This window comes from Thalassophryne amazonica, chromosome 5 (assembly GCF_902500255.1).
Source record: "Thalassophryne amazonica chromosome 5, fThaAma1.1, whole genome shotgun sequence".
Taxonomy (NCBI): Eukaryota; Metazoa; Chordata; class Actinopteri; order Batrachoidiformes; family Batrachoididae; genus Thalassophryne; species Thalassophryne amazonica.
This window is the reverse complement of record NC_047107.1, coordinates 97,057,161-97,084,993: the sequence shown is the minus strand read 5'-3', so window position 1 is coordinate 97,084,993 and position 27,833 is coordinate 97,057,161. Positions and strand designations below refer to the sequence as shown.

The 27,833-nt window shown below is 41.9% G+C and overlaps 1 protein-coding gene across 1 annotated transcript; it reads right to left on the bottom strand.

Moving 5' to 3' along the window:
* Positions 1–312: 312 nt before the first annotated feature.
* LOC117509986 (protein shortage in chiasmata 1 ortholog-like) lies at positions 313–24,444 on the bottom strand. The gene is made up of 26 exons (XM_034169594.1): positions 24,358–24,444; positions 23,918–24,009; positions 22,116–22,306; positions 21,791–21,953; positions 21,495–21,600; positions 21,264–21,405; positions 21,079–21,180; positions 20,741–20,870; positions 19,754–19,848; positions 18,946–19,170; positions 18,252–18,612; positions 17,334–17,554; positions 16,618–16,812; positions 14,901–14,993; positions 14,625–14,804; positions 14,362–14,436; positions 11,490–11,553; positions 11,228–11,403; positions 11,053–11,149; positions 7,924–8,035; positions 5,680–5,801; positions 5,506–5,593; positions 3,135–3,266; positions 2,790–2,939; positions 817–1,576; positions 313–727 (listed from the first exon to the last, which is right to left on the bottom strand). Exons 1-26 carry the CDS (start codon positions 24,442–24,444, stop codon positions 642–644), a joined length of 4,245 nt encoding a protein of 1,414 aa, XP_034025485.1. The 3' UTR covers positions 313–641.
* Between the last annotated feature and the right edge of the window lie 3,389 nt (positions 24,445–27,833).

The following is a 27,833-nucleotide window of genomic DNA, read 5'->3' as shown; positions in this document are numbered from 1 at the left end:
GATTCCATAATTTATTCCTCAGAATTGAGTGAGTCCATATTTTTTTCCCTCTGCATGGTCTACAAAAGTAACCGTTACTGACTGCCATAATTTTTTTCCTGATTTCTTATAGTGTTTCTTAAAGCCAGAAAGTTGCCATTTGAAATTACTTTAGTTTTGTGTCATGTCTGTGATCTGCTTTTTTTCTACAAAATTAAACAACTGAATGAACATCCTCTGAGGCCAGTGATTCCATAATTTTTGCCAGGGGTTGTAGAACTGCCCCAAAACATAATCAGCTTGTTGACTTCCTGAGTGCCATTTGTAAATATAAAGTGTCTAACATGGATTGATAGTAAAACAACATAAATGTATGACACATCATAAATACTGATTTAATACAAAGGAAAAAGGCCAAATTAACAAATGTAACACTTCAACACATCATGAACGATAATTTAATCTATTCGCTGCTTGTTTGGACGAGCAGTGCTGCTTTTAAATGTTTCTCTGAAAAGTTATTTCATAAGAGTACAAAACCCTGGCTGTCTTAGAAGCTCTATTAACATTTTATGCTGTAAATAAAGAAAATCATTAAACACGACTTCTATTTTCATGAATCTACGACCTTCATGACACAGAACAGAACAAAACACTTGTGCTTAAAAAAATTTAAGCCTCGTCTGTCCGTCACTTCTCCCTGGAACCCTCTCGTAGCTCAGTCTCCCTCTCTTCAGAGGTGTCAGCACTGCAAAATGAACACAAGAAAATTTATCAAATTGTTAATTCAATGTGAATTTTTACAAGTAATGCAGCAAAATCTGGACCTTCATTCACCTGTGCCAACAAAGCCTGCGAGCTCGCCGTTCCTCTTCCTCTCTCGTCCGACCCAGCATTTGGGGCCATAGTTGGGTAAAATGCTTGTCGTGTCTCCACAGCTGGAGAGGTCGTGCTGAGCTCGACACCACAGCAGAACATCTGGAGCAGGGCTCGGGTTGTAGGTGAGGCGGTGCGGGTCTCTGTAAGATGAAGAGTCGGTGAAGTCTTGAGAGTGTGAGTCCACTCGCTGCTGCAGTTTGGTCATGTGGTCCACTGTGGAGTCCTTGGTGAATGTGCTGAGACTGGTGGCCTGGAGGAAGCTGGCGTCTGTGCTGTTTGACGGCGCCCTCTGTGGCCATTTGCTGCTTGTTCTCTCCACGACTCTCCCCACTGTTCCAGCTGTGCTGCTCCAGACAGAAAACCTCACTCTGTCTCCAGCCTCCTCTTTCCATGGATCACCACAAGTCCAGGTCTGCTGCAAGTGGATCTCTGGGCTGCCAAATGAAGAACTCAGGTCTTGTTTAAAATCAGAACTGACGTTGCATATGTTTGAGGCTGTGTCCTGGTCACAAAAGCTTCTGGTTCCGAGCAGGAGAGCACCAGTCTGATCAGTACAGAAAGGTTCTGAAAGGGGACTGGACTGTGTGTCCTCAGCAGTTAGGGTCCAGGTGCTGTTTGGTGAACTGGTCGGACTGAGTGTCCCAGTGAACACGGCCTCAGGCTCCTGATGGCTGGATTCTGCGTTCAGCATGTAGAGGGAAGTGATGTCACTGAACAGCTAAAACCAGGAAGGGGAGTGATGCTGTTACAAAGACACTCAGGTGGTTCATTTATTTAAACTTATATCACGTTTAATAGTAATTCAAAGTGCTTTACATAAAATATACATGTCCTTCAGAAGTTAAGTGTACGGTCATTCACACGATAAACAATCACTGTAAATGGTCATGATCACATGCTCATTGGTTAAACACAGAAACTGAACTATTATTAGTAATGCTTGAAATTTTTAAAATGATTTATTTTTGAATATGGAGTAAGCAGGAATGGAAAATGGATGGATGGATTTTTTAATATTCAGTGTATCCTGGGGAGGCACGGTGGCTTAGTGGTTAGCACTGTTGAGTCGCAGCAAGAAGGCCTTGGGATCACTTCCCCTCCGGTCCCTTCTCTGTGGAGTTTGCATGTTCTCCCCGTGTTCACGTGGGTTCCTTCAGATCCTCCGGCATCCTCCCAGTTCCAAACACATGTAGAACTGGTGACACTAAATTCACCGGTGAAGTGAGTGAGAGTGTGAACGTGTCTGTCTGTCTGTGTGTGTCAGCCCTGTGATAGACTGGCAGACTGTCTGGGGTGTACCCCACCTCTCACCCTGTGACCCTTAATTGGAATAAGTGGGTGAGGGAAATGAAAGAATTAAAATCCTGCCACAATGAAAAAAGACCACAGCAGAATGACGGAATATCCCAGTTCTCTTGCACGTGGTTAATACACTTGCCTGACAATGAGAAGGTCCCCGCATCAAGACCATCGATGCCACATTCAGCTTGTGCAATTGGAACTATTTGAGGAAGGGCATCCGGTGCAAACTTTGTACCAAATCATGATAAACTGGTACATTATTGAAATACTCATCACTGGCTGTATTTCATCAGGCATTGCTATATAATCTGCAATGTTATTTTGATACTATTATGAGCATACGTGCATTTTTAACTCCCATGATAGCTGCCACATTCACTGCAGTGGATTCCTTCCCAAACAGATTCTTCAAAAAAGGGTTTCTCACAAATGAAGCAATCATCAAAAGGCAGTGAAGCACTCAGTGTATTGTAAGGTCAGTGGCTGCAAACTGTCAACATCTCAAACTTACATGTCAATTAGAAATCGACTGATCCCACAACCCTCAAAGAGTTCACATCTGGTGTGTTGTCAGCTACAAACGTCAGATGTTACTCTTTCAAAATGGCAAACTCAACATCTTGGATCACCTTGAGAACTTTATGTGGCACTTCACCGAGCAGCTCCTTCAGCTGGGACAGCGAGGCCCTCAGGAGCCACTCCAGGGACGGTGCTCTTTGCAACATTAGCTGGCCAACCAGAGGATTGATACATGGGAACTGCGACAGGCATATTTCCTCCTTCGGAGACAAAGAAATCTGACTTAAGCATTAAATTAGTCTTCAGTCTGCAGTCACGATCCAGATGTGACATCAAGTTGTTGCTAAAGTTACTCCTGCTGTGTCATGAAAAAAAAAACAAACCCTTCAGCTACATTTGATGATTCATGAATCCTTTCTGCAGCAGCAGCCTATGAGTTGTCATGTGGCCATTACCTCTGAGGGCAGCACAGTCAGCCAGTCTCTGTCCAGGTATCTGACAGGGTCCCGGTCAGTGGTCATCAGGGTGTGGAAGCAAATCTGGCTGATCCACTTGGCTATTTCCAACACTTCTGTCACAATCAGCACCTGACAGACACAAGAAGAGCAGAACCAGTGTGTTTGGATATTTTGGCTGCCCCATCAATCTTTATCTTTTGTTTGAGACTGATTAGTAGCTGCTGTGCAACTGGTAACATGCTCACTTTCATACAGGTACAGGCCTTTCACAGTAACTACTTTGTCAAGAGAACAGAAGTAACTGGACAACCTAAATGTAGGGATTAGTGTTCATACAAATCATCACTTTTACAGACAGTTTTCTTTTGATATGGTGGGGTGGATACATGAACATTTCCAAGTCAGCAGTATGCCTTGGACTTCATGTGCTTCAGCCATTAACAAATACAAACAGTGGGGTACTGTGTGCTAAATCGGTCTGGAGTGGACAGAGTTTCATAAAAACTGAGTGACTGTAAAAAGAAGGAGACTAGTGAAGCCACCAAGACAGCTATGACAACTCTGAACATGTTATATAGGCTTCTGAGGGTGTAAAAGGAAAAACTGCATTATGCAACGCGGAGTATATATATATATAAATAATGCTTCTCAGTTCTGCTCCACTAGGCCAAATAAATAGAAAAAATACGCTAAGCCACGTTTTGCTGTCGGTAGCCACGCTGCTTTAGTTCTCTCATCTGCCGCCTGTGTCAGCATTTCACTGTGGGCGGGGCTCTGGCAGCCCCTCAGTATACACACACAGCAGTGAACCAGGTAAAGCAAAGATAACATGTAATAGAGTAAGAGGTGTTTTTTTTTTTTTTTTGCAAAAGACTGGAATTACAACCTGAAATTCTTGAAGAAAAAGTCTAAATAGCCTTGGATCCAAAGCCATACTCCAAAGCTCCAGTGTGGTATGCAAATAGAGCCTAATAGTCTATTTTATTTGCTGTTATGTTGTGTAGGTGTGTCTTTATTCATTTAGGATATTTTAATATTTTTTCCAAATAACAATGTTTGAAAATCCATAAGAATTAAAGGTTTTCCATTTAATTTCATTTATATAGCACGAAATCACAACAAAGCTGCCTTAAGGCGCTTCACACAAGTAAGGTCTAAACCTAACCAAGAGCACCCCACAAGAGTACCCTAGAGCAAACACACAGGTGACAGTGGTAAGGAAAAACTCCATCTGATGATTTGAGGAAGAATCGTCAAGCAGACCAGACTCAAAGAGGTGACCCTCTGCTTGAGCCATCCTACCAACGCCATTGACAATACAAATATAAAGGAAATTTTGGGAGTCGATGCTGGTGTCCAGGACAGGAGGCTTGTAGAAGAAGACGCCCACTCCTACTTCTGGATGGAGCCGCGCCTCAAACAGAGAGAAAACAATCAGGCATCAGAAAGACAACAAATAAGGTTCATTGCAATTTCAAAGTGTGTACTTACATAATTATACTATTATATTATCACTATATCAGGGACATAAAATCAAATCAAAATGTGGTGTTCCACTGATGGGTTAGGCTCCAGCCTCCCGTGACCCTTGATTGGCATAAGCGGGTATAGAAAATGGATGGAGGGATGGATGGTTGTTGTGTTCCTCTCTGTGTTCCTGCCAGTGGCACTGCTGACTGCTGATCGTGGACACCTGTGCCAGCTCTTCTACCAGGCTAATTATATACCCAGGATTTCTCCCAAGCTTCACCAGATTATTCTGAATTCCATGTGGTACTTTGTGGCTGTATTTTTTTCTAGTCTTGATCTCTGTGCCTCAGTAGCTTCTATTCTTGACTGTGTGACTTGATTCTAAGACCTGTTTGTGTTTTTTTTTTGTCAGTACCAACCTGCTGCCACAGCTACCTCTCTGATGCCCCACCTGGTCTTGGCAACCCTCACAGGGCATCAGCAGTTTCCAGTGTCACTCCTTCCTCTAGTCTCTCCTCTCATGCTCAGTATTCATTCAATAAACCTGTTATATTTTACTGCTGCCCTTCTCATTTTGTGTCCTTTACCTGTTGCCTTTGGCTGTTATGGAATAAATCATAACACAAAACTATAATATCATTTATCTCAATTATTTCTGGGATAATGTATCATCAAAATGTATAATCAGTCATTATGACAGGCGTATGTATCCAGGTTAATAACACTGATCCTCTTAAGGTGTCCTGGAACAAGGCACTAATGATAAAACAGTACCACAAATGGCAGCGTATGATACTCCTCTTGCAGTAACTGACTTGTAGCTTTTTTCCACTTTGCTGAATTGATTAAATGCTGAGGAAGCTTAACAGAAAAAGAAAAAGGCAAGAAAATGTTCTACCTTTATGTCTAGATCTGGAGATCTCATTCCAAACAGCACCAGAGATGAATAAATCAACACCAAGTTGTTATAGGCTTCACTGGAAAATCTGGCACATACACAGAATCCAGAGTTAGTGAGTCTGTGTGCACATAGTGACTGTGTGTGTTTGTGTGCACATGTGCGGACACTAACCCTCCTCCCTGGCTGTCCGACCAGTGCAGGATGAGCCAGCAGCAGCTGTACTGCAGAGAGAGAGCCGTCAGCCGCATCACGACTGCCTCACAGGAACGCTGCTGACACAGTTCACCCTGCTCCTGCACAGCACACACACACACGTGTATATATACGAGGTCTGTCCATAAAGTATCGTACCTTTTTATTTTTTTTTAAACTATATGGATTTGATTCATATGTTTTCACGTCAGACAAGCTTGAACCCTTGTGCGCATGCGTGAGTTTTTCCACGCCTGTCGGTGACGTCATTCGGCTGTGAGCACGCCTTGTGGAAGGAGTGGTCCCGCCCCGTCATCGGATTTTCATTGTCTGGAAATGGCGGAATGATTTGAGGTTTTTTTCCATCAGAATTTTTTCAGAAGCTGTTAGAGACTGGCAGCTGGAAACTATTCGAAAAATGTATCTGGCTTTTGGTGAAAATTTTACAGGCTTCACAGAGAATAAGGTCTGGTAGTACAGCTTTAAGGACCCCTTTAAGGACGCTCAGCGCGCCGCGCTCCGAGCTGCGACGACACGGCACAAGCCACCGGACCATTTCTGAGCTGATGGCTCTGTGGATACGAGACTGTCGTGTGCTCTTTCTCTGGTTATCACAAGAGCTGGACATCAGCCATTTTCCGGCAGATTTCACTTTTAACAAGAGATTTTGTCATGGAAAGCTGCGCGGAGGCTTCGCGCGGTAAAGACCGATTCGCTTTGGAAGCGAGACAAAGGAACACCTCCGTTTCGGCGTGTCAGAGGACAAGTTTGGACATGTCTATCTCAGCTTTCAATGCTTACCAGTCCAGTAAGTATCAGTGAAATTGTGGAGAGCTGGACATGTCCAGCTCTCCACAAGTCACGTCGTGACTATCTAGAGGAAGTAAAAGTCGTAAAAAGGTTTCCGTAGGTCAACCTGCGGAAGGATCATTGCTCAGGTCGTCTGCAAGTGATTTAGCACCAGGTTCTCCACAAACATGAGTTGCGTGGGAGGAGAGGGGCGGCCGCATATCCGGCCGCGCCCCAGTCCAGTCACGAGCGGCTCTGCTCACCGGGCCCCCCCAGGCCCAGCTATCAGGGGCCAACCGAAAATCCATGGCGCTTCAGTATCGCTTCATCTAGGCAGGATTCTGACTTAGAGGCGTTCAGTCATAATCCCACAGATGGTGGCTTCGCACCATTGGCTCCTCAGCCAAGCACATACACCAAATGTCTGAATCTGCGGTTCCTCTCGTACTGCCGTGTCATCGCAGCTCGGAGCGCGGCGCGCTGAGCGTCCTTAAAGGGGTCCTTAAAGCTGTACTACCAGACCTTATTCTCTGTGAAGCCCGTAAAATTTTCACCAAAAGCCAGATACATTTTTCGAATAGTTTCTAGTTGCCAGTCTCTAACAGCTTCTGAAAAAATTCTGATGGAAAAAACCCCAAATCATTCCACCATTTCCAGACAATGAAAATCCGACGACGGGGCGGGACCACTCCTTCCACAAGGCGTGCTCACAGGCGAATGATGTCACCGACAGACATGGAAAAACTCACGCATGCGCACAAGGGTTCAAGCTTGTCTGACGTGAAAACATATGAATCAAATCCATATAGTTAAAAAAAAAAATAAAAAGGTACGATACTTTATGGACAGACCTCGTACACTTTATCAAAGCTATATGCTTTATTGAATCCATCCATGTCGGTTTTTTTTAGCATGTTCATGCAGTACCGAATCTGCCCAGTAGAAGGAGATAAAACACTGATGAAATCCAGCAAAAAACAAACAAGCAAACTGACAAAAAACTGGATACATGACACATTAATTACTGTGACTCACTAAATGTCAGTACTGAGCTCATTCTCAACAAAAAATAACAAGTGAAAAATGGAATCTCTTCATTTATTTTTTGCTCATTAATAAAAGACATAGTAACGCACAGATAAACAACCACTCATATAGTCGAGTCAAATTTCTTACAAACTTTCTCTAATCGCAGCTACTGAAGCGTCAATACTGCACTCTTCCACATTCCTATTTTAATTACATACAAATATCCAAATACATTTTTCTCACACATGAGCACCACCTTGAAGAAGTCTACTTTGGTTTGAAACCCGAAGAATTCAGTTACAAATATGGGCAATGCCCACTAAGTGCAGTCTTATTCATTTGGGAAGGAATTGTAGCATCAAGTATTTGAGGGCTGTGAGTGTTTTGCAGGATGCAGCATCGAACCTGAACCATGATGGCGGTACTCTCGTCCACTGTGATCACCACATAGTGATGGGTCCCGCCGAGTATCTGCAGTGATGGAGAGTGACTCCTCTCCAGCACACTTATATTAAACCTGCAACATCTCACACACACACACACACGATTCTCACCACATTGTGTTCATCATTTAAATGTAACCCTGGTATGATTTTTGTGTGTGTCTGAATGTTTCACATTCATGGTTGTAAATGAGCATGATGGGCCTGATCTACTAAGATCCCAAATAACGCCTGCTAAATTGTGCATGTTGGGCTGCTGAACACTTTGCAGGTGATTAACTAAGAATAATTGTGCACATGACAGCGACTGGTAGCATGATGTAGACAAGAATATATAAATGAAGATTTTGCGTGGAGAGCTGAAGAACAAAACTATTTTTTTGTGATGTGTCTATTAATATCTTAGCAACAGAAAGAGACAAGCACTCCGTTCCAAGACATCCTGAAACTACACAATCTTAGCTCTTGTTTCCATTTTTTCATGAGATGATACGTCACTCACTGCCACTCTGAGAAGTCAGAGAAGCACAAGTGCTACTGCATCATCTGAGTCTCTCTGTGCCTAAGTGGCTCAAGCATGTGTCAGTCTGGGATTCTGAGTAGTACTGACCAATGAGCACTCAGAAAATCAAAAAGAACCTATCCACCAATATGTGATCAGAGAATAAAAGAAGGAGAATTATCGTGGAAAAATGTACGTGAAATAATTCGACATTTGGATATGTGTGCATCAATTATGGATTTTAGCAACATGGGCATCACTGAGACACTATTATTACGACACTGAGGTATTTGAAAATAGAAGACATCCATTTGAGATTGGTAAGTGTATTCATTTAACAAATACACTCTTTTGCAATCTACACTCAGCTACATATGTGTGTAACATAAATGTTAACCGAGGCCATGCATGCACAACACAACAGATCTGTTTATCAGTAGACATTTGTTTGTTTTTTTGCTTGAGAATACACGTCACAATGATGTGTCATGGGTTTACAGTTAGTAACAAACCTCAGAGAAGCATGATAAACAGCATCAATCTCCATAATATAATTGATAAAAATGATGCTGTGACAAGCCGCTTTTTCACCGCAAAGCAAAAACTAAATTTATTTAGAAAGAAAAGCCCAATTTGAGTTTGCATTTCTTCACAAGACTGTCGATATGTGGCTTGAAGGTGAGGAAGTCATCAAGCAAGACACAGAGGTATTTGTACGTGTCAACCACCTCAATGACATTTCCTTTAGCTTGAGGCACATTCTTTGTGTTTTGCAAACATTAGTTGGGTCTTGTCAGCATTGAGCACCAGTTTTAGCTGCAGAAGTGTGTGCTGGACCACATTAAAAACTTTCTGTAGAGATTCAACAGCTTTAGCAGGGGTGATTCCAAAACAGTAAATAATTTGGTCATCAGCATAAAAATGCATATTAGCATCTGACACATTTGGTCTAAGTCATTAATGTATATAAGGAACAAGAGGGGGCCAATATTGAACCCTGCGGCGCCCCCTTGTGGACATTCATACATTCAGAACACAGACCATCACACTAAATACAGTGTCCTGTCACTCAAATAATTTGCGAACCAGTAAATTACATAATCTGACAGTCTGAAACAAAGAAGCCTATGCTTTAAAACAACATGGTCCACAGAGTGAAAAGCTTTTGACAAATTAATACAAAGCTAAGTGCAGTACTGCTTTCTATCAAGAGCAACAAGTATACATCATTAATCACTTTTGTGGCAACAGTAATGGTGCTATGCTTTTTCTTGAAGCCTGATTGTAGTTTTGAGAGAAGCTCATTTGAACTCTTTTAACTGATCACAAACAAGAGTTTCAAGGATTTCTGACAAAACGTGCAAATTTGATATAGGCCTGTAGTTAGTTAAAACTGCTGGATCACCTCCTTTTAATAAAGAAGTATTAAAAGCTGACTTCCAAACTGATGGAATTTCATTGTTTTGGACTGAGCGATTAAAAAGGATTGTAAGAGGTTGTGCTACAAAATCAGCTGCCATTTTCAAAAAGTAGGGCTCTATCTTAATAGAGTATAAAAGTGTGATAGAGTATAATAGTCAACATCAGGGATGAACATGAGTCGGTTTGTTTTGGCTGGCAGCACAGTGGATTAGTGTTTAGCACTGATACCTCATAGCAAGAAGGTTGTGGAATCACTTCCCGCCCTTTCTGTGTGGAGTTTCCATGTTCTCCCTGTGTCTGCGTGGGTTCCCTCTGGGTGCTCCGACTTCCTCCCATTTCCAAAGACATGTAAGTTAAGTGAATTGGTGACTCTAAATTGACTGGAGGTGTGTGTGCATGTGTGAATGTGTTTGTCAGGCTATATGTGGTCCTGTCCAAGGTGTACCCTGCCTCAAGCCCTATGACTGCTGGGATAGGCTCCATGGCCCCTGTGACCCTTGAATGGACCTGAGTCCATCACGGGTTACTACTCCAGCAAAATCCAATGTCCATTTTACAGCTGGGCAGATTGAAACAATGCAGATTAAGTGTCTTGTCCAAGGACACAAACAGGTAGCACAAGTGGGAACTGAACCCAGGTCTACATATTGGCATATATGTAGACCTATCCCACTGATAGCTTATGGGGATAAGAGTTGGACTGCCAATAAGTAGACCTGGGTTCAATTCCAGGTCACACTACTTGATTGTGTCCTTGAACAAGACACTACATCTGTATGGTCTCAGTCCACCCAGCTGTAAGTGGGTACCAGCCCTGGCTGGGGAAGTAAACTGCGAAGGACGGGCAACTCAAAAAACAGGGAGGGAGGGCTTCCTGGACAGAAACAGCACTAATGGTGCTCAGAGCCTGTGTAGGTCAGGTCAGTTCAGGAAGCATGGGCTAGTGACTGGATCCACCAAACCGTGTTGAATCCTGGATAGGAAACACCCAGGAGGACAGGTTTTACATGTAGGATTGTATCTGAGTTATATTTTGTCAGTCTAATTCATGTTTTGCTAAGCTGGAAACAATTTGCACTCAGCACAGTGACGATATTACATTTACGATGCCATCATGCCAATATGCAACATGTCAACATGCAATCCTGTGCGCACATGAACACTTACACTGACTCCAACGTCTGTAGCAGCAAAGGACAGTTGAGAAGCCCCTCCGTCACACACAAGATGTACGGCACATTGTCCCCCAAGCAAGAGTCTTTCTCTTTGAGGACAAAAAAGGGACACATTATCCCACACATTCCTCCACAGGTCTGTGACTGTGTATTTGATGACAGCTGACCAGTGTGTTGGAGGACAGTGTGGAAGGTGAGGTGACTGATGCTCCTCTCTCGGCAGACTGTGACCCACGGAGACTGGCCTGGATGATCGTATTCCACCACCAGTGAGAAAGACTGCCAGGGGAAGTCTGCTCCGATATGCTGATCATAGACCACCACACACATGCTGTCGTGTATTCTGTAAAAACACACTTCTTAGTGTAGTGTCATGATATAACAACACTCAGTATGATTCATGAGGACTATGTTACATTACAAACACACCTGTTAATCATACAGGCACCGTTCACTTTAGTTTTAGCATCTTCAGGAGAAACTGCAGTTACAGCTGTATCAATGGTAAAAGAATACAGTTACGGTCTTTAGGAACATGGAACAATAGATTTATATTTTAAAAATGAATATCAAGCTAATTCTACCCTCATCACTTGAAAGGAAAAAAAAATCACATCATCTTCATCCATCTCCAGCTCTGAGCTCTGTCTCGCACTTTGATTCTGTCTGCTTTGTGTTGTCATACACTGACACTCATGGCAACTCTTCAAACATCTTTATATCATACATCACTCCACTTTGTTGCACTCCCTTTCTCACTATCTTGCCCCATGTATAACTTTTGTCCACCAGCCACATCCCTCTTTCTAGATTGTTCCTCATGTGCCCCTAGTTAACACCTGCCTTCTTTAAACACCTCCCAGCCATCACTCCCCTGCCAGTTTGTCATCTTTGCACACATTCCAGCCTCTTGTTTTCAGCCTTGATTTTTGCCTTGCCGTGTACCATGCTTTGCTCCATTCTCCTCTTGCCTCATCTCTTATGTCTGTGTCTGCTCGTGCCATTGATCCCTGCCTGAATATGACTGCGTTTTTACCTGATCCCAATTGTACCTCCGCTCTGCTGACTGGCCACGTGTGTACCGTACCACAGCCTGGAATAAAGACCATGTTTACTCTTACAACTAAGCCAAGTCTGGGAGTATGTTTTGGGGGTCCAGCTGCTCCGGGTGCCGGGCAGCCACCCGTCCTGACAACGACACATCTGGTCTCACCTAGAGTGGCTTAATTAAGAGAGTGGCATCAACTCAGAACATGGCGCTATTTTGGTTCCAACTGTGCTGAACTACTGAATGAACCTTTTATGTTTTCAACATTTTTTTAAAATCATGTAACCACATACAGCAACACATCCAGGTAAGGTACTATCAAAATTAATATAAAAATACTTAAGCTATCAAATTTACATAATTTACAATTCATGATGGTTTATTAATTAATTTAAAGTCGGATTTGTACTTCTGTAGCTCTGTAATTCCATGTCATGCAATGACGTGAGTGACAGTTTTAAAGTTCTCTGTCTCTGGATTATGCTTTATTATGGACTAATTGACCCCCAACAAGCTTTTCTTTCTAAATCATCACCTCCAAATCAAAGGTAAGCTGTACAGTTTAATCTTTTACGACTTTGTGCTGTAATATGTGAACTCTTCTGATCCATTTGTAATCAGAGCACACACTGCAAAAACTGTTATAATATGATGGCAGACGAAGCATAAAAGTGTCAAATCACAGCCTTTTGTGTCTGATTTAACAGGTGCACGTCAGTCTGCGGCTCCGAGTCTGAGGACGGTTTGAAAAAAACTAAATGGTCAGGCTTTTAATCAGGGAAATGACTCTGGTCCCACTTTCCCCTCAATCGGCAAGTGTCAGAGAGCTGAACTTTAATTTTTTACCCTGTTACTGTGCACGTTCCAGACTGCTCAGGGTTTTTAATGGAAATACATTGCAATCGGATGGACATTTTATCCGATGTGAGTGAAAAATCCGTTATACAAAATCTGTAATATACGGTGTTATTACTTGGAAAAACAATACAAAAAACTTGGGACTTTATTTTGTCCGGTGACTGCAAATATCCGGTTTATACGATGATGGTTTAGTTGAGCTTTAACTGTACATGGGACTGAACAATAAATTTACCTCCAAAACGTTGACGATGTTGGCTTCCATCCTACAGAGCTAGACTTCATTTTCCCAATGTTTCTTATGTTCGGATCTGAAGGGAATCTGTACATCTTGAAGCCCTTGCTGTGTCTATTTGTGCCTCCAAATGCACACAACTCGCATTTTCGAGCAATAAATACAATAGCTGGATTTACATGCAGACAGATCAACAGTGAACGCTATTTTGGAACCAAGATGTCAGCATGAGTCACGTGACCATTTTTTTTCAGCCTTGTCATGTCGCCACTCTTTCAATTAAGGCACTCAGTCTCACCGCGTCTCGTAAACTGTCCTCCCACTCTTGCAGATACCCTTCAATCACAAATCAGTCCTGCCACTCTTCCCCAGCCACTTCACCCTGCCTGCACTCTTCTTCTCCTCTCTATTACACTATAACTATCAAACCTTCACCTCCTCTGCTCGTTGCAACCACAAAATTCTACAGTGCTCCCTCTCATTTCTACACATGTACTCAGTCTTGCTGGTTTCTACTGATTTTCATTCCCCTTTGCTCCAGAGAGTACCCCCACCTCCTGGGTGCATTTTAATTGTAGATTTTTTTACGTTATGACACCGATGTATGTGTGAACACTTTTTTCCAAAACTGAGGTTTCATTTATACTCTAATAAGTTTATGCTTTTGATTCACTTTGTCAAATCATTAATTGTGAAAGTAATTCCGGTCTCAGTTGTTTTCCTACCACTCCAGAAGCTCTTATGCTAATTTGGGCCACTATATAAGGCAACTTGTTTTTGTTGCTTCTACATCAACTATCCACCCCATCATCTCCTTAAGCCAGGATGATGTGGACACACATCTTGATTGCTAGACTGTCTTTTACCTTGTTTTTTAGACATTATGTGCTAAAAAAGCATGCAACTAATTGGCTCTTTTCAAATTTCCAAATTTGCTGTGACTCCTCTTCTAAAACCATTGTGTTTGATTCACGTGTGTAGCAATAACAAGAGCATTGTTCCATGTGGATTTGTAAACATTCATACACCAGCATGTCTGACAATGGAACTACCAAAATTCACAGCAGGATGTATTTATGTAAATTCCAGCCAACATTACCTGTAAAAACGATTAACCTAAAACATCATACAAATGAAACGGGGTTGCTTAAAGTGCTCACCAGTCACTTGACTCAGTGCTTCAATGATTATGGATCTGGCATCATCACATTCAACTGTTAATATGACAAGAATCTATATAGTAAACATATTGCATTAACACAATAACAGTGGCAACAATAGTAAAACACATTATTAGATTAACATAGAAATATTGGCCGAAATGGTGCAATCATGACAATAATGATCAATCTGGAATAAAATGAGTCTACTACATTTCACTGTGCAGTATGAGTGTAGTTGTGCTCTTGTTGTTTACACTGACTTTTCCTGTTGTTTGGTGCTTTGATGTTGTGTAACCATGAGGCCAGCTGCTGCTGCAGCTCCAGCAGTTTGAAGTTGGGCTCCTGGTTCCTGTGACTGAGGTAGAGGATGATCTGCAGCCTCTTCATCAGCTGCTGCAGAGTCTGCTTGGTGCACGTCTCTGCTGCCTTTGTCAGGAACTCTAGTGGAAAGAGAAGACAAACTTGTAAATATGGGAATATGGTGCCGTATTGTCATATAATTGGAAAAGTATTATGATTGGTCACATATCTACGACCCACAGCAGTAATGAGGGAACACCTGAGCAGAAGCTCTTTGACTGTCACCAGCAAATGAATCATAGTCACCTGGTTGAACAGGAGTTCCTGATCTGCATAGATTGATGAAAGACAACTGAATTTAGTTTGATCTTATATATTTGTACTATCATATGGTTGCAGAACAAGTGGATAAGTGGAATAGCGAGCTGAGCTACCAACTTGTAGATGGGGATTCAATTGTAGCTATGTGCACTTGAAGACAACTGTCTGTGTCTTTGGAGAAGACATTTCATCTGTATCGTCCCAGTCCACCCGGTTGTAAACAAGTACCAGCCTCAGCTAGAAAATAACCTACCATGGACTAACATCACTTGCAGGTGGAGTCATCACACTATAGGAACTACAGCTAAGCACCAGTACAATGGGCCACAAATTGACCAAGTATGAGAAGTAAATCCTATATAGGCCTCAAGGCTCATTGGTGCCAGTGTTTACCTGCAGATTCCATGGCGTCAAGTGGATGACAGTCAATGACTCCCCATGGACGAGTTGCCAGTTACTTCCCCAGATAAAGCAGGTACCCATTTACAGCTGGTTAGACTGAGACAATGTAGATTAAGTGTCTTGTCACAGACAGGTAGCATGAGTGAGATTCAAACCCAAGTGTATACATTGGCAGACCAGCTCCTTATCCACTCAGCTACCTGATCTACACCTAGTATGGACCATTTTCAATTATATTTGGAATGTGTGAATTTTAAACGGTCTATCTGTCGACTTTAGAGTGTAATTAAATTATTCTAATTACATTCATGACATCTTCTCACGCTCACACTCATACACCAACATCAAGGTGCTGCCAAGGAAAAATCCCAAATACACACCAGGAACAAGTTGAGGATTAAGGACATTGCTCAAGGGCACATTAACAATCTTCCTGTCTGAACCAAGGATGAAGCCCACTTCTTTAACCTATAGACACCCCCACCCCAAAATGTATTTGAATGCACATTGCAAAGAACCAATTTGATTGACAAATATGCTTCACATTAGGTTTATTAATTTATTTATGTTAAAATGACATAAGTCACTGGAGGGAAACGATATGAACGATATGTCTCAATCGATATGTCTCAATCTTAAAGCTACAGTGTGTATGATGATACGCATCTAGTGGCAGGGTTGGGGATGATATTATGCTGTTACCAGTCACAATTTTGTTTCCCTTCACATCTTTGGTGATGGGGATTCATGCACCCTTTTCTGCTCTTGTGATAAACAATGTGTATAATGATCCGTTTCACAAAAATAAGGTTCTCAATCTTGTTGGCCTGCACTAGCAAGCAATAAAGAGTGGAAGGAGGAATAATGACCAATTACTCTTCTTTTGTCATCAGTCTTCCAGCCATGCTGCAGAATGGGAAAGGTGGAGTAAGTATAGCTCTTTTGGGTTTCTTTTTCAAAATGGCAGTGCAATGTGGCGGCCTCCACTAGGGGGCCTGTTCCCATGTAGATACGAAGGGCTCATTTTAAGTTTATGAAACCACATCAATTCTTATTTCTGGTAATTATACATGAATGAACAAGCTGCCATGAATTCTATATTCCATTTCTGCTCATAAACACCCCTAAATCCTACAATATTCTAAAATATTATGCCTTTTTTTAAGATATACACACAGTTTAACATGTGCCAGACCAAACTGCTATAAATGCATTTCAGGTATGTCTCACCTCTGAGGAGCTCTGTGCTCTGTGTTTGTGTCCTGTAGACTGCCTTCTCCTGCTGTTTGAGGAGGAAGTGGGTTTGGTCCAGAGCCAGGCAGCTGAAGTCATCCAAACCTGAGAAGTTAAGTCCCAGTTGTCTGGCAGAGCACAGATGCGGCTGAGCAAAGGTCAGCAGCTCACAGAAGGCATGCTGCTGGCTATCTGCAAAGGAGACGGATGAGTTCCAATACCATGTGTACTGCATAATCTGCACTTTACGCCATCAAAGACAACCAGGCTTTTATGTGGTTTGTGGTAGAAAAAGTGAAGTTAACAGGACTATCAGTAAGTACTCTTAAAGAACTGTCTCTTTTGGATGGCTGAAATAGACTCTATGCAGGTTACCTTGTGTGTTTTTGTTGTGGTTGCACTGCAACAAAGAGCTGTTAAAAACACGATAAAAACATTTATCTGAGGGAAATCATCTTGCTGCATGGACACTTGACAAGTGTCTTAAATTAAGACTGTTAAATCTAGAAATAAGCATGTCGAACACTTAAAATATGAAATTACCCTTAAAAAAAAGAAAATCATCTAACACTTCTAAATCTAAAGTTTTTTTTTATCTTTGTAAGAACCAAATAATTTGCTGTGTACCAAGTTGAAAGTCCCTCAGACTTAGTGTTTTTAGACACCCTTTTCATGCAGTGTGGAATGTTGATTTTGCTGTGAATGTGTGATACCTGAAGCTTGGACCTGTACAACTCTGCTCCCCTGTAAGTCCTGAGGGGTGTTCTGATTGACAGGAAGACTGATGAAGTGACCATCTGCTGTCTGCTCCCTGGATGCACTTCTTGAGACAGATGCGCTCATACAGGCTGGGTTCTTATCTGGTCTGTGCATCCTCTGCTCCAGAGGAGACTGCAGCTCAGACTGTACTGGGTTTGTTCTTTCATCTTTGGTGCTGTAAACACAAGAGACATACAGTGGACGTAATAAATTCCGGTTAAGGGTGGAGGTATGTGCTGGTGTCCTCTCTCCACCACATAACAGAACTGCCCTGTGTCCTGATTGGCAGCAATGAGGCAGACCACAAGTCCATCCCACCACTTGCAAGTAATCATGTGTCTGCTGCAGCCAGGTGAAACGTGGAAATCCACTTGGCCTTTTCCAGTCTCTGGGGTCCTCAACATTGAGAGAAGTGCAAACTGGATCATGCTCAAGGACGCATGCTGCATCACAGCTGACAGATGGAAATACTCATGCATACACCATCTGACTTAGCCCAAGAAAAACTGGCTGTGAAAGTGAGCCAGTAGCGGGTAGGAGATATAAACTACCTTTGTGTGTCCTTGGACACAACTTAATCTCCATTGTCTTTATCCAACCAGCTATAAACTGGTACCGGCTTTGGAAGGGGAACTAGCCTGAGTTGAACTGGCATATCCTGTCCAGGTGCAATCATAGATGCTCATACGCTTCATACAACGGACTCAAGAGATAAGCACAGGCACCAACAAGTCTTAGAGCCTATATACGTCTTACATCTACTTCTATCAAAGTGAACCATTTTTGCAGCATGTACTTATGTACAAATTCCTAATATATCCAGAAAGACAATGAAAAGGTGTAACACAAGTGTTTATGAAATTCAGCTTCACAGTCTACCTGCATTAGTGTCAGAGCCTTGGGGTGTTCCAGTGACAGGCGCTGTATGCTGGGATCTCAACATCATGAAGGATGACAGAGGGTCCAAGTCCCTCTCTGGAAGAATACTGAAAACCTGGAGGTCTCTGTATCTGTCACTGACTTTCATTATTGAGGGGGAACTCTGATTAGAAATGGAAACAGGCTGTTGTAATTGAAGGTCATCTCGACTCATGTGCCTCAAGGTGTTCTTAAAATGAGGTGATGCAGCTGTAACTTCTGAGAACTTTTCTGTCGCTTCAGCTTTAGTGGTGGTGATAACAGGTTCAGAAAGCACAGATTTTTTGTCTAGGTGGTTGTTAATGGTAACATTGTCTGGCAGGAAGACATCGTGAGAAATTTAGCTATTTCTCGCAGAGGGGTATTGCATGGCGCAACTTCAGCATGAGAAGTAGAAGAGCCAGAATTTTCCAGATGAGGTAGCTGAAGTCTGTGTGTGTGACTCATCATGGATTTCTCCTCCAGACCACTGGCTGAGAAATAAGCAGAAGAAAAAAAAGAGGGACACGCAAGTAAGATGTCTGCTGTAACAACCTCAAACTTAATTATTATTACTTTTGCAAGAAAATGTCACCCTTTAAGCAAATGCATCTGTTATTATCTTGCAAGGGAAATGAATAAATGAAAAGTAGCCTCAACCATACTCACAGTGATTATAGTGGAGTGATATTTTACAGAAGTCTTCCGCATTGTCCTCTTTAGTGGAGGGACACTCAAAATTGATGCTCTCTGTAAACTCACAGATGATACCAACATCCATCTGCAACTGCAGGTTATCATCAGTGTTGGCAAAGCTTTGTTTCTCCACCTTCATCAGTTTCAAAGCATCTGACAGAAGCTGGAAGTCAAATACTGGTTCACATATTTGAGGCTCTGGAGAAACAAAAACAAAAGGTGACATTCATAATACTAAACTTCATGTGCAGACTAAGTGCACATGACATACAAATTCTATGGTGAATACAAAAACAGATCAAAGAGACAGAACTGACAATATTTGCAATAAAAAGCTGAAAATACTAATTAACAAGTAAGACTTATTTCTTCCAAAAAATATCTATGCAAAATATCCATGACTATTGTAATACACAAACCTCAGCATCCCATACAGTAATTTGTGAAAAACGCACAGTACACTAATATTTAATAGAAATTCTGACTGATTTTTCTCTTCAGATTTATTGTGCGTTATGTTTATATCAATGATTGTTATTTTACAATTTACAGTATGACACCTTGCTGAGTGTATGAGTCACAACATCAGTCAATTATGTGATGAATGACAGGTGGAAAATTCAGAAAATAATCCAAAAAGTGATGGATCTTTCATTTACACTTTTCAGATCTTTTAACCATCAGTATGTGAAGATGTTGAAGCTTTCACCTCACTTTATGACAAATCCTATTAATGAATGACTAAGTTGTTTCCACTGCCAAGATGAAAACCTGAATTTACCAGCCAAGATAAAATGCAGTATAAATGATGGATGCTTCTCTGCCATCCAAAGAGCCAGCTCCATCTCCTTTTGAACTTTCTCTGACATCAAAGACCTGCAAGATAATAATTAAAAATTTAAATAAATAAATGAACAGCATACCGTAAATCCTTTTGTAACTGCACAGAAGAGGTCTCCTCTAGTGCAAAATTGAAAGTGGGTCACACATATCACAATACAAAAAATATTTAGAAAAATGACAGCTTCTTCGTATAAGATCATTTGTTCTACAACATCTTACAAAGTGGATTAACCATTGAGAGAGAGAAAGAAACGATCAGAATGCGAACTGTGTGACGCTCAGTGTGTAACTGATGTGGCTAATTCCAGATGACGGTTAAAGCCTTGTGTTGCCATAGAAATCATTGATTATTGAAAAACATTTCCTTGCTGTAAAATTTCTCTCATTTCTTTTTAGTTTATGTTCCACAAATGTAAACTTAGATGGTGTCTCTGTGGTGCACACAAATCAGCTTAACCCACAAATGTAACTATTACTGGACATGTCCAACCTTTTCACCATGTTTGGTGAAAGCCAGTTTCAATTTCATGCATTATCTCACAAACAGAAAGTTTAAAACGACCTTTTAAGATATCCTACAATATTTAAGAGTTCCAATTCCAGGCCCAACTTTTATCAAAGATTTTTAAATGGTAAATGGACTGCATTTATATAGCGCTTTATAGCGTGACAAGTATAGTTGAGTGGAGAGTGTTTTGAACTTGACCAAAACATTCACCAAACCCTGGCAAATGCCAGCAACCATGTGGTGTTGTGTGACGAGTTTGTGGTGAGTAGTGGCAAGTTGTGTGGCAAGTGCTATACATCTCATCCCCCCCCCACACACACACACCCTCACCCCCTGTGGGAGAGTAGTTTGGTGTATAGAATTTAAACTTTCTTGTGCATTAAATAATTAATGTTCTGTTTGATAATTGTCACTCACAGTTTTCCGAGTGGTGTTAGTTGTTCCTCAGGAAGTTCGCGGGTGGACACACACCAATGCGTTGGACTGTTCTCAGGAGTCGAGCTCAAAGTCAGGTCCAGCTCCATCTCAGTTGGAAGCAACATGTGTTCTTTAAGAAAGATTAAGTTAAAACACTACATCCAGAGAGCCCTCAGCAAAATGTCTGCACAGGTTGACTCCCATCTACATGTCAAGATCCAGGCATTTTTGATTTGAAAATTAAGAAGTGCATAAATAAAATTTAGATATACATTATACAGTATTTTCAATTTCTCAGTGACAGATAGTGATAATTTAATTATATTGTGTTGTGTTACCTGAAAAATCAAAGTCTATTTGTGCTCCATTTATTAGGAATTCTTGGTTGATCTCCTTTGGTCTGTCATATTTGGAAATATATGCCGACACTGAAAGAGTAACTGAAAGAAATTACAAGATTTTGCTTTTCTGTGATGTACAATTCTCTGATCTGAGTCTCATAAAAACACTGTAATACCCCCACCTTTCTGTAGTACTTCTATTACTGAAATTTGCTCATCTAATAGTTCAGAAGCAACATTCAGATGAGAACAAATACTTGAAAAGGTGGTGTAAATTTCTCGGTTTTCTTTCAGAGTGTCCATTACAACAGGTAACAGAAGAGACTGCAGAGAAAACCACCAGGGGTTAAAGAACGTTATACTACATGTACGTAACTAGACCATTTAGCACTTTGCTCTTACGTCTTCATTACCTCTTCGCTCAGGAGTGGCTCTTTAACATACTCCTCGTTAATGTCTGCACAGGCCTGAATTTCACCACTGCACACGCTGGGAGGTTTTTTGTAAGATGCACAGTGCCTGAAACAGTTTAATCCAACAGTGTGATGTTATGGAAAAAAGTGCATGGCTCACTCAAACCTGTGTGGTAATGTGCGTTTCCACCCTGCAGCCAACACTATTGACCCCATTATGACACAGGAAGATTTTTCCATATTACTTTTTTTCAATTGCTTCCCCATACAATAGCTGTGGATATACACATTTTCACCTGAATATGCTGTCCTTGGAGACAAAGTTTCCCAAAGAGTTCTGTAGAGGGTCAGCCACAGGAAGTGTCCTCAGCCTGGACAGTTTAGCCTTCAGTGTGGGCAAGTGTGTCCTAAACTGTGGAAGGTGATCAACGACCATAATCTCTTCTGGGAGGAGGAGGTCTTTGAAAGAATGAAGTAGATTTTTACAAAACAAGACTTCTTTTCTCAGTATAATCAGAGAAATATCCATTGTCATTCTTCCAAACAATTGCATGTAGGGATGCTAAAATGAGATGTGACCAACAATTAAATAAAATTAGAAAAAGACTGATTAACTGTTACCCTTTTTCTCATTTTGGGGGCGCATCTCTTCCGGTGTCAACTTGAAAAATGTTTCCTGACAGGGATCTCTGTTCTCTGACTCTTTTAACAGATAATAATACTCATCCTGGTTGAGATAATTTGGTGAGTTCGGATTAGAACTGGGGATCACATCGAGGTCCCCTCTGAGCTGATTCAGAGTGATGTGAAAGCTAGAATACGTAAAAAGAATGAGCCATTTTATTGCAGTTGTAGGGAAATGCTACACAATGAAACAGTTGCAATGCCTTTTTAAAAAGTGGTGGCACCTTTCTAGTGAAGTAAACAGTTGTTTTGTTACTTTGAGGTCATCAAGGACAGAACTACTGACAAGAAGGTTGCAAGAAGAGATCACATTTCCTGTCAAATGGATAAGACAGCAACATGAACAAATCTTTAATTTGGTCAACAGTCACATCACAGTTAAAGTTATGTGTGAGCTAAAGGGTTTATGTTTACCTAAAGAAAAAACAATTGTTTTTTATGGTTGTAGAAAAAATAATGTGTATATCTTACAGCAACCACCATGTACTGTATGTATGCACACTGACACTGAAACAAAAAATAAATGTAATCTTTTTTGCAGAACAAGTGAGCACATCTCAGCATACTTTGGTCCAGTCATTGTATCCAGCTATTGAGGTGGGGGCTACCACTGAGGTGCTATCTAGATTCACGGAATTTAATAGTATTTCACTAGGTGTGCTGATGAAACTCGTGATGTCTACTAAAAGCACAACTTGTTTATTTGATCCTGTACAAACAAAATTGTTTAAGGACCTGTGGCCCACTCTTGGGCCGACTGTGCTGGAAATTGTTAACCTTTCACTAAACTTTTTATAAACAATGTAGGTTTGAAATTGCAAGTGTTACTGTTACAGTGCTGGTCAACAGTTAAATATGAGGTCACGAAAGAGGTCTTTATTTTACTTTTTATAAAACAAGTATTTGTTTTCATTGAAGTCAAGAAAGGGTGACTATAAAGTGAGTTTTGGCAAAACAGGTATCATTGTCATGTTGACGTGGGTTGTTGTTGGCAGCTGGGGAAAGTAACTAAAAAAGTAACTAGTAATCTAACTTAGTTACTTTTACAATTGAGTAATCAGTAAAGTAACTAAGTTACTTTTTCAAGGAGTAATCAGTAATTGGATTACTTTTTCAAAGTAACTGTGGCAACACTGATTACCCACAGTAACCTTGGAAACAGTGGTGCCAGCCTCTTCAGGTCATTGACCAGCTCCTCCCGTGCAGTTCTGGGCTGATTCCTCACCTTTCTTAGGATCATTGATACGCCACTAGGTGGGATCTTGCATGGAGCCCCAGTCCGAGGTTGACAGTCATGTTTAGTTTATTTTTGTTGTGATTTGACGCTATATAAATAAAATTGATTTGATTTCTTCCATTTTCTATTAATTGCTCCAACAGCTGATCTTTTTCATCAAGCTGCTTGGCAATTGCCCCGTAGCCTTTTCCAGCCTTGTGGAGGTCTACAATTTTGTCTCTGGTGTCTTTTTAGTCTTAGCCATGTTAGTAGTTGGAGTCTTACTGATTGTGTGGGGTGGACAGGTGTCTTTATGCAGCTAACAACCTCAAATAGGTGCTTATAATTTGGAATAATAAGTGGAGTGGAGGTGGACTTTTTAGAGGTGGACTAACAGTTCTTTGAGGGCTAGAATTTCTGCTGATTGGCAGGTGTTGAAATACTTATTTGCAGCAGTAACATGCAAATGCAGGACACACATGGTGAGGACATTGATGGGGTGACACACTGCATCACAGGCTACCTGAACTTCTGTAGGGACGTTGCTGTTCCCATAAAAACTGTACGTTGCTTTCCAAACAACAAGCCCTGGATCACCAGCGATGTCAAAATCTTCTAAACCAAAAGAAGAGGGAGTTTAAAGATGGAGATGGGACAGAGCTTAGGCGTGTACAGCGGGAACTAAAGGCTCGCCTTAAAGAGGCCAAGGAGTCCTACAGGAAGAAGGTGGAGAGAAAGCTGCAAGACAACATGAAGGAGGTCTGGGATGCAATGAAAACCATCAGAGGCTGCAAAAACAGCAGCCGCAGCCCAGTAGATGGGGGTGTGGACAGAGCAAACCAGTTTAACGCTTTTTTAACAGGTTTGATTGTTCTACCTCTGCAAACCCCCCATCAACCCCTCCCGCAGCAGTTATCACTTCATCACCATCAAAACCCCCAGCAGATCAGCCCTCACCCTCACCATCATCATCATCACCGTCAGCACCAAAACCCACACTAGATCATCCCTCATCCTCACCCTCACCATCCTCACCACCATCATCATCATCGTCAGAGTCAGCCGGACAAGCACCCACTCTCACCGTCCTCCCTCCTTCACGCCAGACCAGGTCAGGAAGAGAGCTAAGGGAGACTCCACCCCAGGAAGGCAGCAGGCCCGGATAAAGTGTGTCCAGAATGCTTAAGGCCTGCGCCAACCAACTGGGGAGCCCCTCCAGCATGTTTTCAACCTGAGCCTGCGTCTTGAAAGGCCCCAGTCACGTGGAAGACATCCTGTGTCATTCCAGTTCCTAAGAAGGCACACCCGAAGGAGCTGAATGACTACAGGCCAGTCGCTCTGACATCCCACGTGATGAAGACCATGGAGCGACTGCTGCTGAGCGTCCTCAGACCTCAGGTCAGACATGCTGAGGACCCACTGCAGTTTGCATTCAGGGAGAAGGTGGGAGTGAAGGACGCCATCTCTACCTCCTTCACAGGGCCCACTCTCATCTGGACAGGGGTAACAGCGCTGTGAGGGTCATGTTTTTTGACTTCTCCAGTGCCTTCAACACCATCCAGCCCATGCTACTGAGAGACAAGCTCATGGAGATGGAGGTGGGACACTCATCTGGTCACCTGGATCACTGATTATCTAACTGGAAGACCACAATACGTTAGATTCAGTAACGGACACAGTGATCAGCAGCACTGGAGCACCACAAGTAACCGTGCTCTCTCCAGTTCTGTTCACTCTGTACACATCAGACTTCAATTACAACTCGGAGCCGTGCCACATGCAGAAGTTTTCAGACGACACTGCTATTGTGGGATGTGTGCGAGAGGGACAGAAAAGAGAGTACAGGGACCTGATACAGGACTTTGTGGAGTGGTGCAAATCAAACCACCTGCAGCTGAACATTGCCAAAACAAAGGAGATGGTAGTGGACTTCAGAAGGTCCAGGCCCACTCTGCAGCCAGTCTCCATTGAGGGGGTCGATGTGGAGGTGGTCCAGACTTACAAATATCTGGGGACACTTATGGACGATAGGTTGGATTGGTCAGCCAATACTGACACCCTCTACAGGAAGGGACAGAGCAAACTGTACTTCCTGAGGAGGTTAGGGTCCTTCAGGATCTGTCATAAACTCCTGCGAATGTTCTACCAGTCTGTGGTAGCCAGTGTCCTCTTCTCTGTGGTGGTCTGCTGGGGGAGCAGCATGAAGAGGAGGGACGCCGGGCGACTGGACAGGCTGGTGAGGAAAGCTGGTTTAGTGCTGGGAACAGAGCTGGAGACACTAACATCAGAGGCAGAGAGAAGGACCCTCAGTAAACTGCTGGCCATCATGGACAATGTTGAGCACCCTCTGCACAGCGCCATCATCAAGCAGAGGAGCTCATTCAGCGGCAGACTGCTGTCCCAGTCCTGCCACATGGACAGATTCAGGAAGTCTTTTGTCCCTCAGGCCATCAGACTATCAGTACAGCGGTGCTTGTCATGGACCATTTTCTTCAACTTCCAAATCCACAAAGATTTTCAATTGGGTTAAGATCCGGACTACAACCCCTGGCAAAAATTCTGGAATCACCGGCCTCGGAGGATGTTCATGTCGTTGTTTAATTTTGTAGAAAAAAAGAAGATCACAGACATGACACAAAACTAAAGTCATTTCAAATGGCAACTTTCTGGCTTAAGAAACACTATAAGAAATCAAGAAAAAAAATTGTGGCAGTCAGTAATGGTTACTTTTTAGACCAAGCAGAGGGAAAACAATATGGACTCACTCAATTCTGAGGAAAAAAATTATGGAATCATGAAAAACAAAGAATGCTCCAACACTAGTATTTTGTTGCACCACCTCTGGCTTTATTACAGCTTGCAGTCTCTGAGGCATGGACTTAATGAGTGACAAACAGTACTCTTCATCAATCTAGGCTCCAACTTTCTCGGATTGCTGGTGCCAGATCAAGCTTTGCAGGTTGGATCCTTGTCTGGACCATTTTCTTCAACTTCCACCAAATTTTTTCAATTGGATTAAGATCCGGACTATTTGCAGGCCATGACATTGACCCTATGTGTCTTTTTGCAAGGAATGTTTTCACAGTTTTTGCTCTATGGCAAGATGCATTATCATCTTGAAAATGATTTCATCATCCCCAAACATCCTTTCAATTGATGGGATAAGAAAAGTGTCGAAAATATCAACATAAACTTGTGCATTTATTGATGATGTAATGACAGCCATCTCCCCAGTGCCTTTACCTGACATGCAGCCCATATCATCAAGGACTGTGGAAATGTACGTTTTCTTCAGGCAGTCATCTTTATAAATCTCATTGGAACGGCACCAATCAAAAGTTCCAGCATCATCACCTTGCCCAATGCAGATTCGAGATTCATCACTGAATATGACTTTCATCCAGTCATCCACAGTCCACGATTGCTTTTCCTTAGCCCATTGTAACCTTGTTTTTTTCTGTTAGGTGTTAATGATGGCTTTCGTTTAGCTTTTCTGTATGTAAATCCCATTTCCTTTAGGCGGTTTTCTTACAGTTCAGTCACAGACGTTGACTCCAGTTTCTTCCCATTCGTTCCTCATTTGTTTTGTTGTGCATTTTCAATTTTTGAGACATACTGCTTTAAGTTTTCTGTCTTGACGCTTTGATGTCTTCCTTGGTCTACCAGTATGTTTGCCTTTAACAACCTTCCCATGTTGTTGTATTTGGTCCAGAGTTTAGACACAGCTGACTGTGAACAACAAACATCTTTTGCAACATTGCGTGATGATTTACCCTCTTTTAAGAGTTTGATAATCCTCTCCTTTGTTTCAATTGACATCTCTCATGTTGGAGTCATGATTCATGTCAGTCCACTTGGTGCAACAGCTCTCCAAGGTGTGATCACTCCTTTTATATGCAGACTAACGAGCAGATCTGATTTGATGCAGGTGTTAGTTTTGGGGATGAAAATTTGCAGGGTGATTCCATAATTTATTCCTCAGAATTGAGTGAGTCCATATTTTTTCCCTCTGCATGGTCTACAAAAGTAACCGTTACTGACTGCCATAATTTTTTTCCTGATTTCTTATAGTGTTTCTTAAAGCCAGAAAGTTGCCATTTGAAATTACTTTAGTTTTGTGTCATGTCTGTGATCTGCTTTTTTTCTACAAAATTAAACACTGAATGAACATCCTCTGAGGCCGTGATTCCATAATTTTTGCCAGGGGTTGTAGAACTGCCCCAAAACATAATCAGCTTGTTGACTTCCTGAGTGCCATTTGTAAATATAAAGTGTCTAACATGGATTGATAGTAAAACAACATAAATGTATGACACATCATAAATACTGATTAATACAAAGGAAAAAGGCCAAATTAACAAATGTAACACTTCAACACATCATGAACGATAATTAATCTATTCGCTGCTTGTTTGGACGAGCAGTGCTGCTTTTAAATG

Bases quoted from the DNA above. Each gene is read 5' to 3' on its own strand.
- LOC117509986 (XM_034169594.1), bottom strand. From the start codon at position 24,444: ATGATGATGATGGTGGTGAGGATGGTGAGGGTGAGGATGAGGGATGAT. The intron at 20,871-21,078 runs GTAACACAACAC...TCTTTCTTAAAG, and splicing joins AATAGACTTTGATTTTTCAG to AACACATGTTGCTTCCAACT. The intron at 11,554-14,361 runs GTGAGCACTTTA...CCATTGATACAG, and splicing joins AGCACTGAGTCAAGTGACTG to CTGTAACTGCAGTTTCTCCT.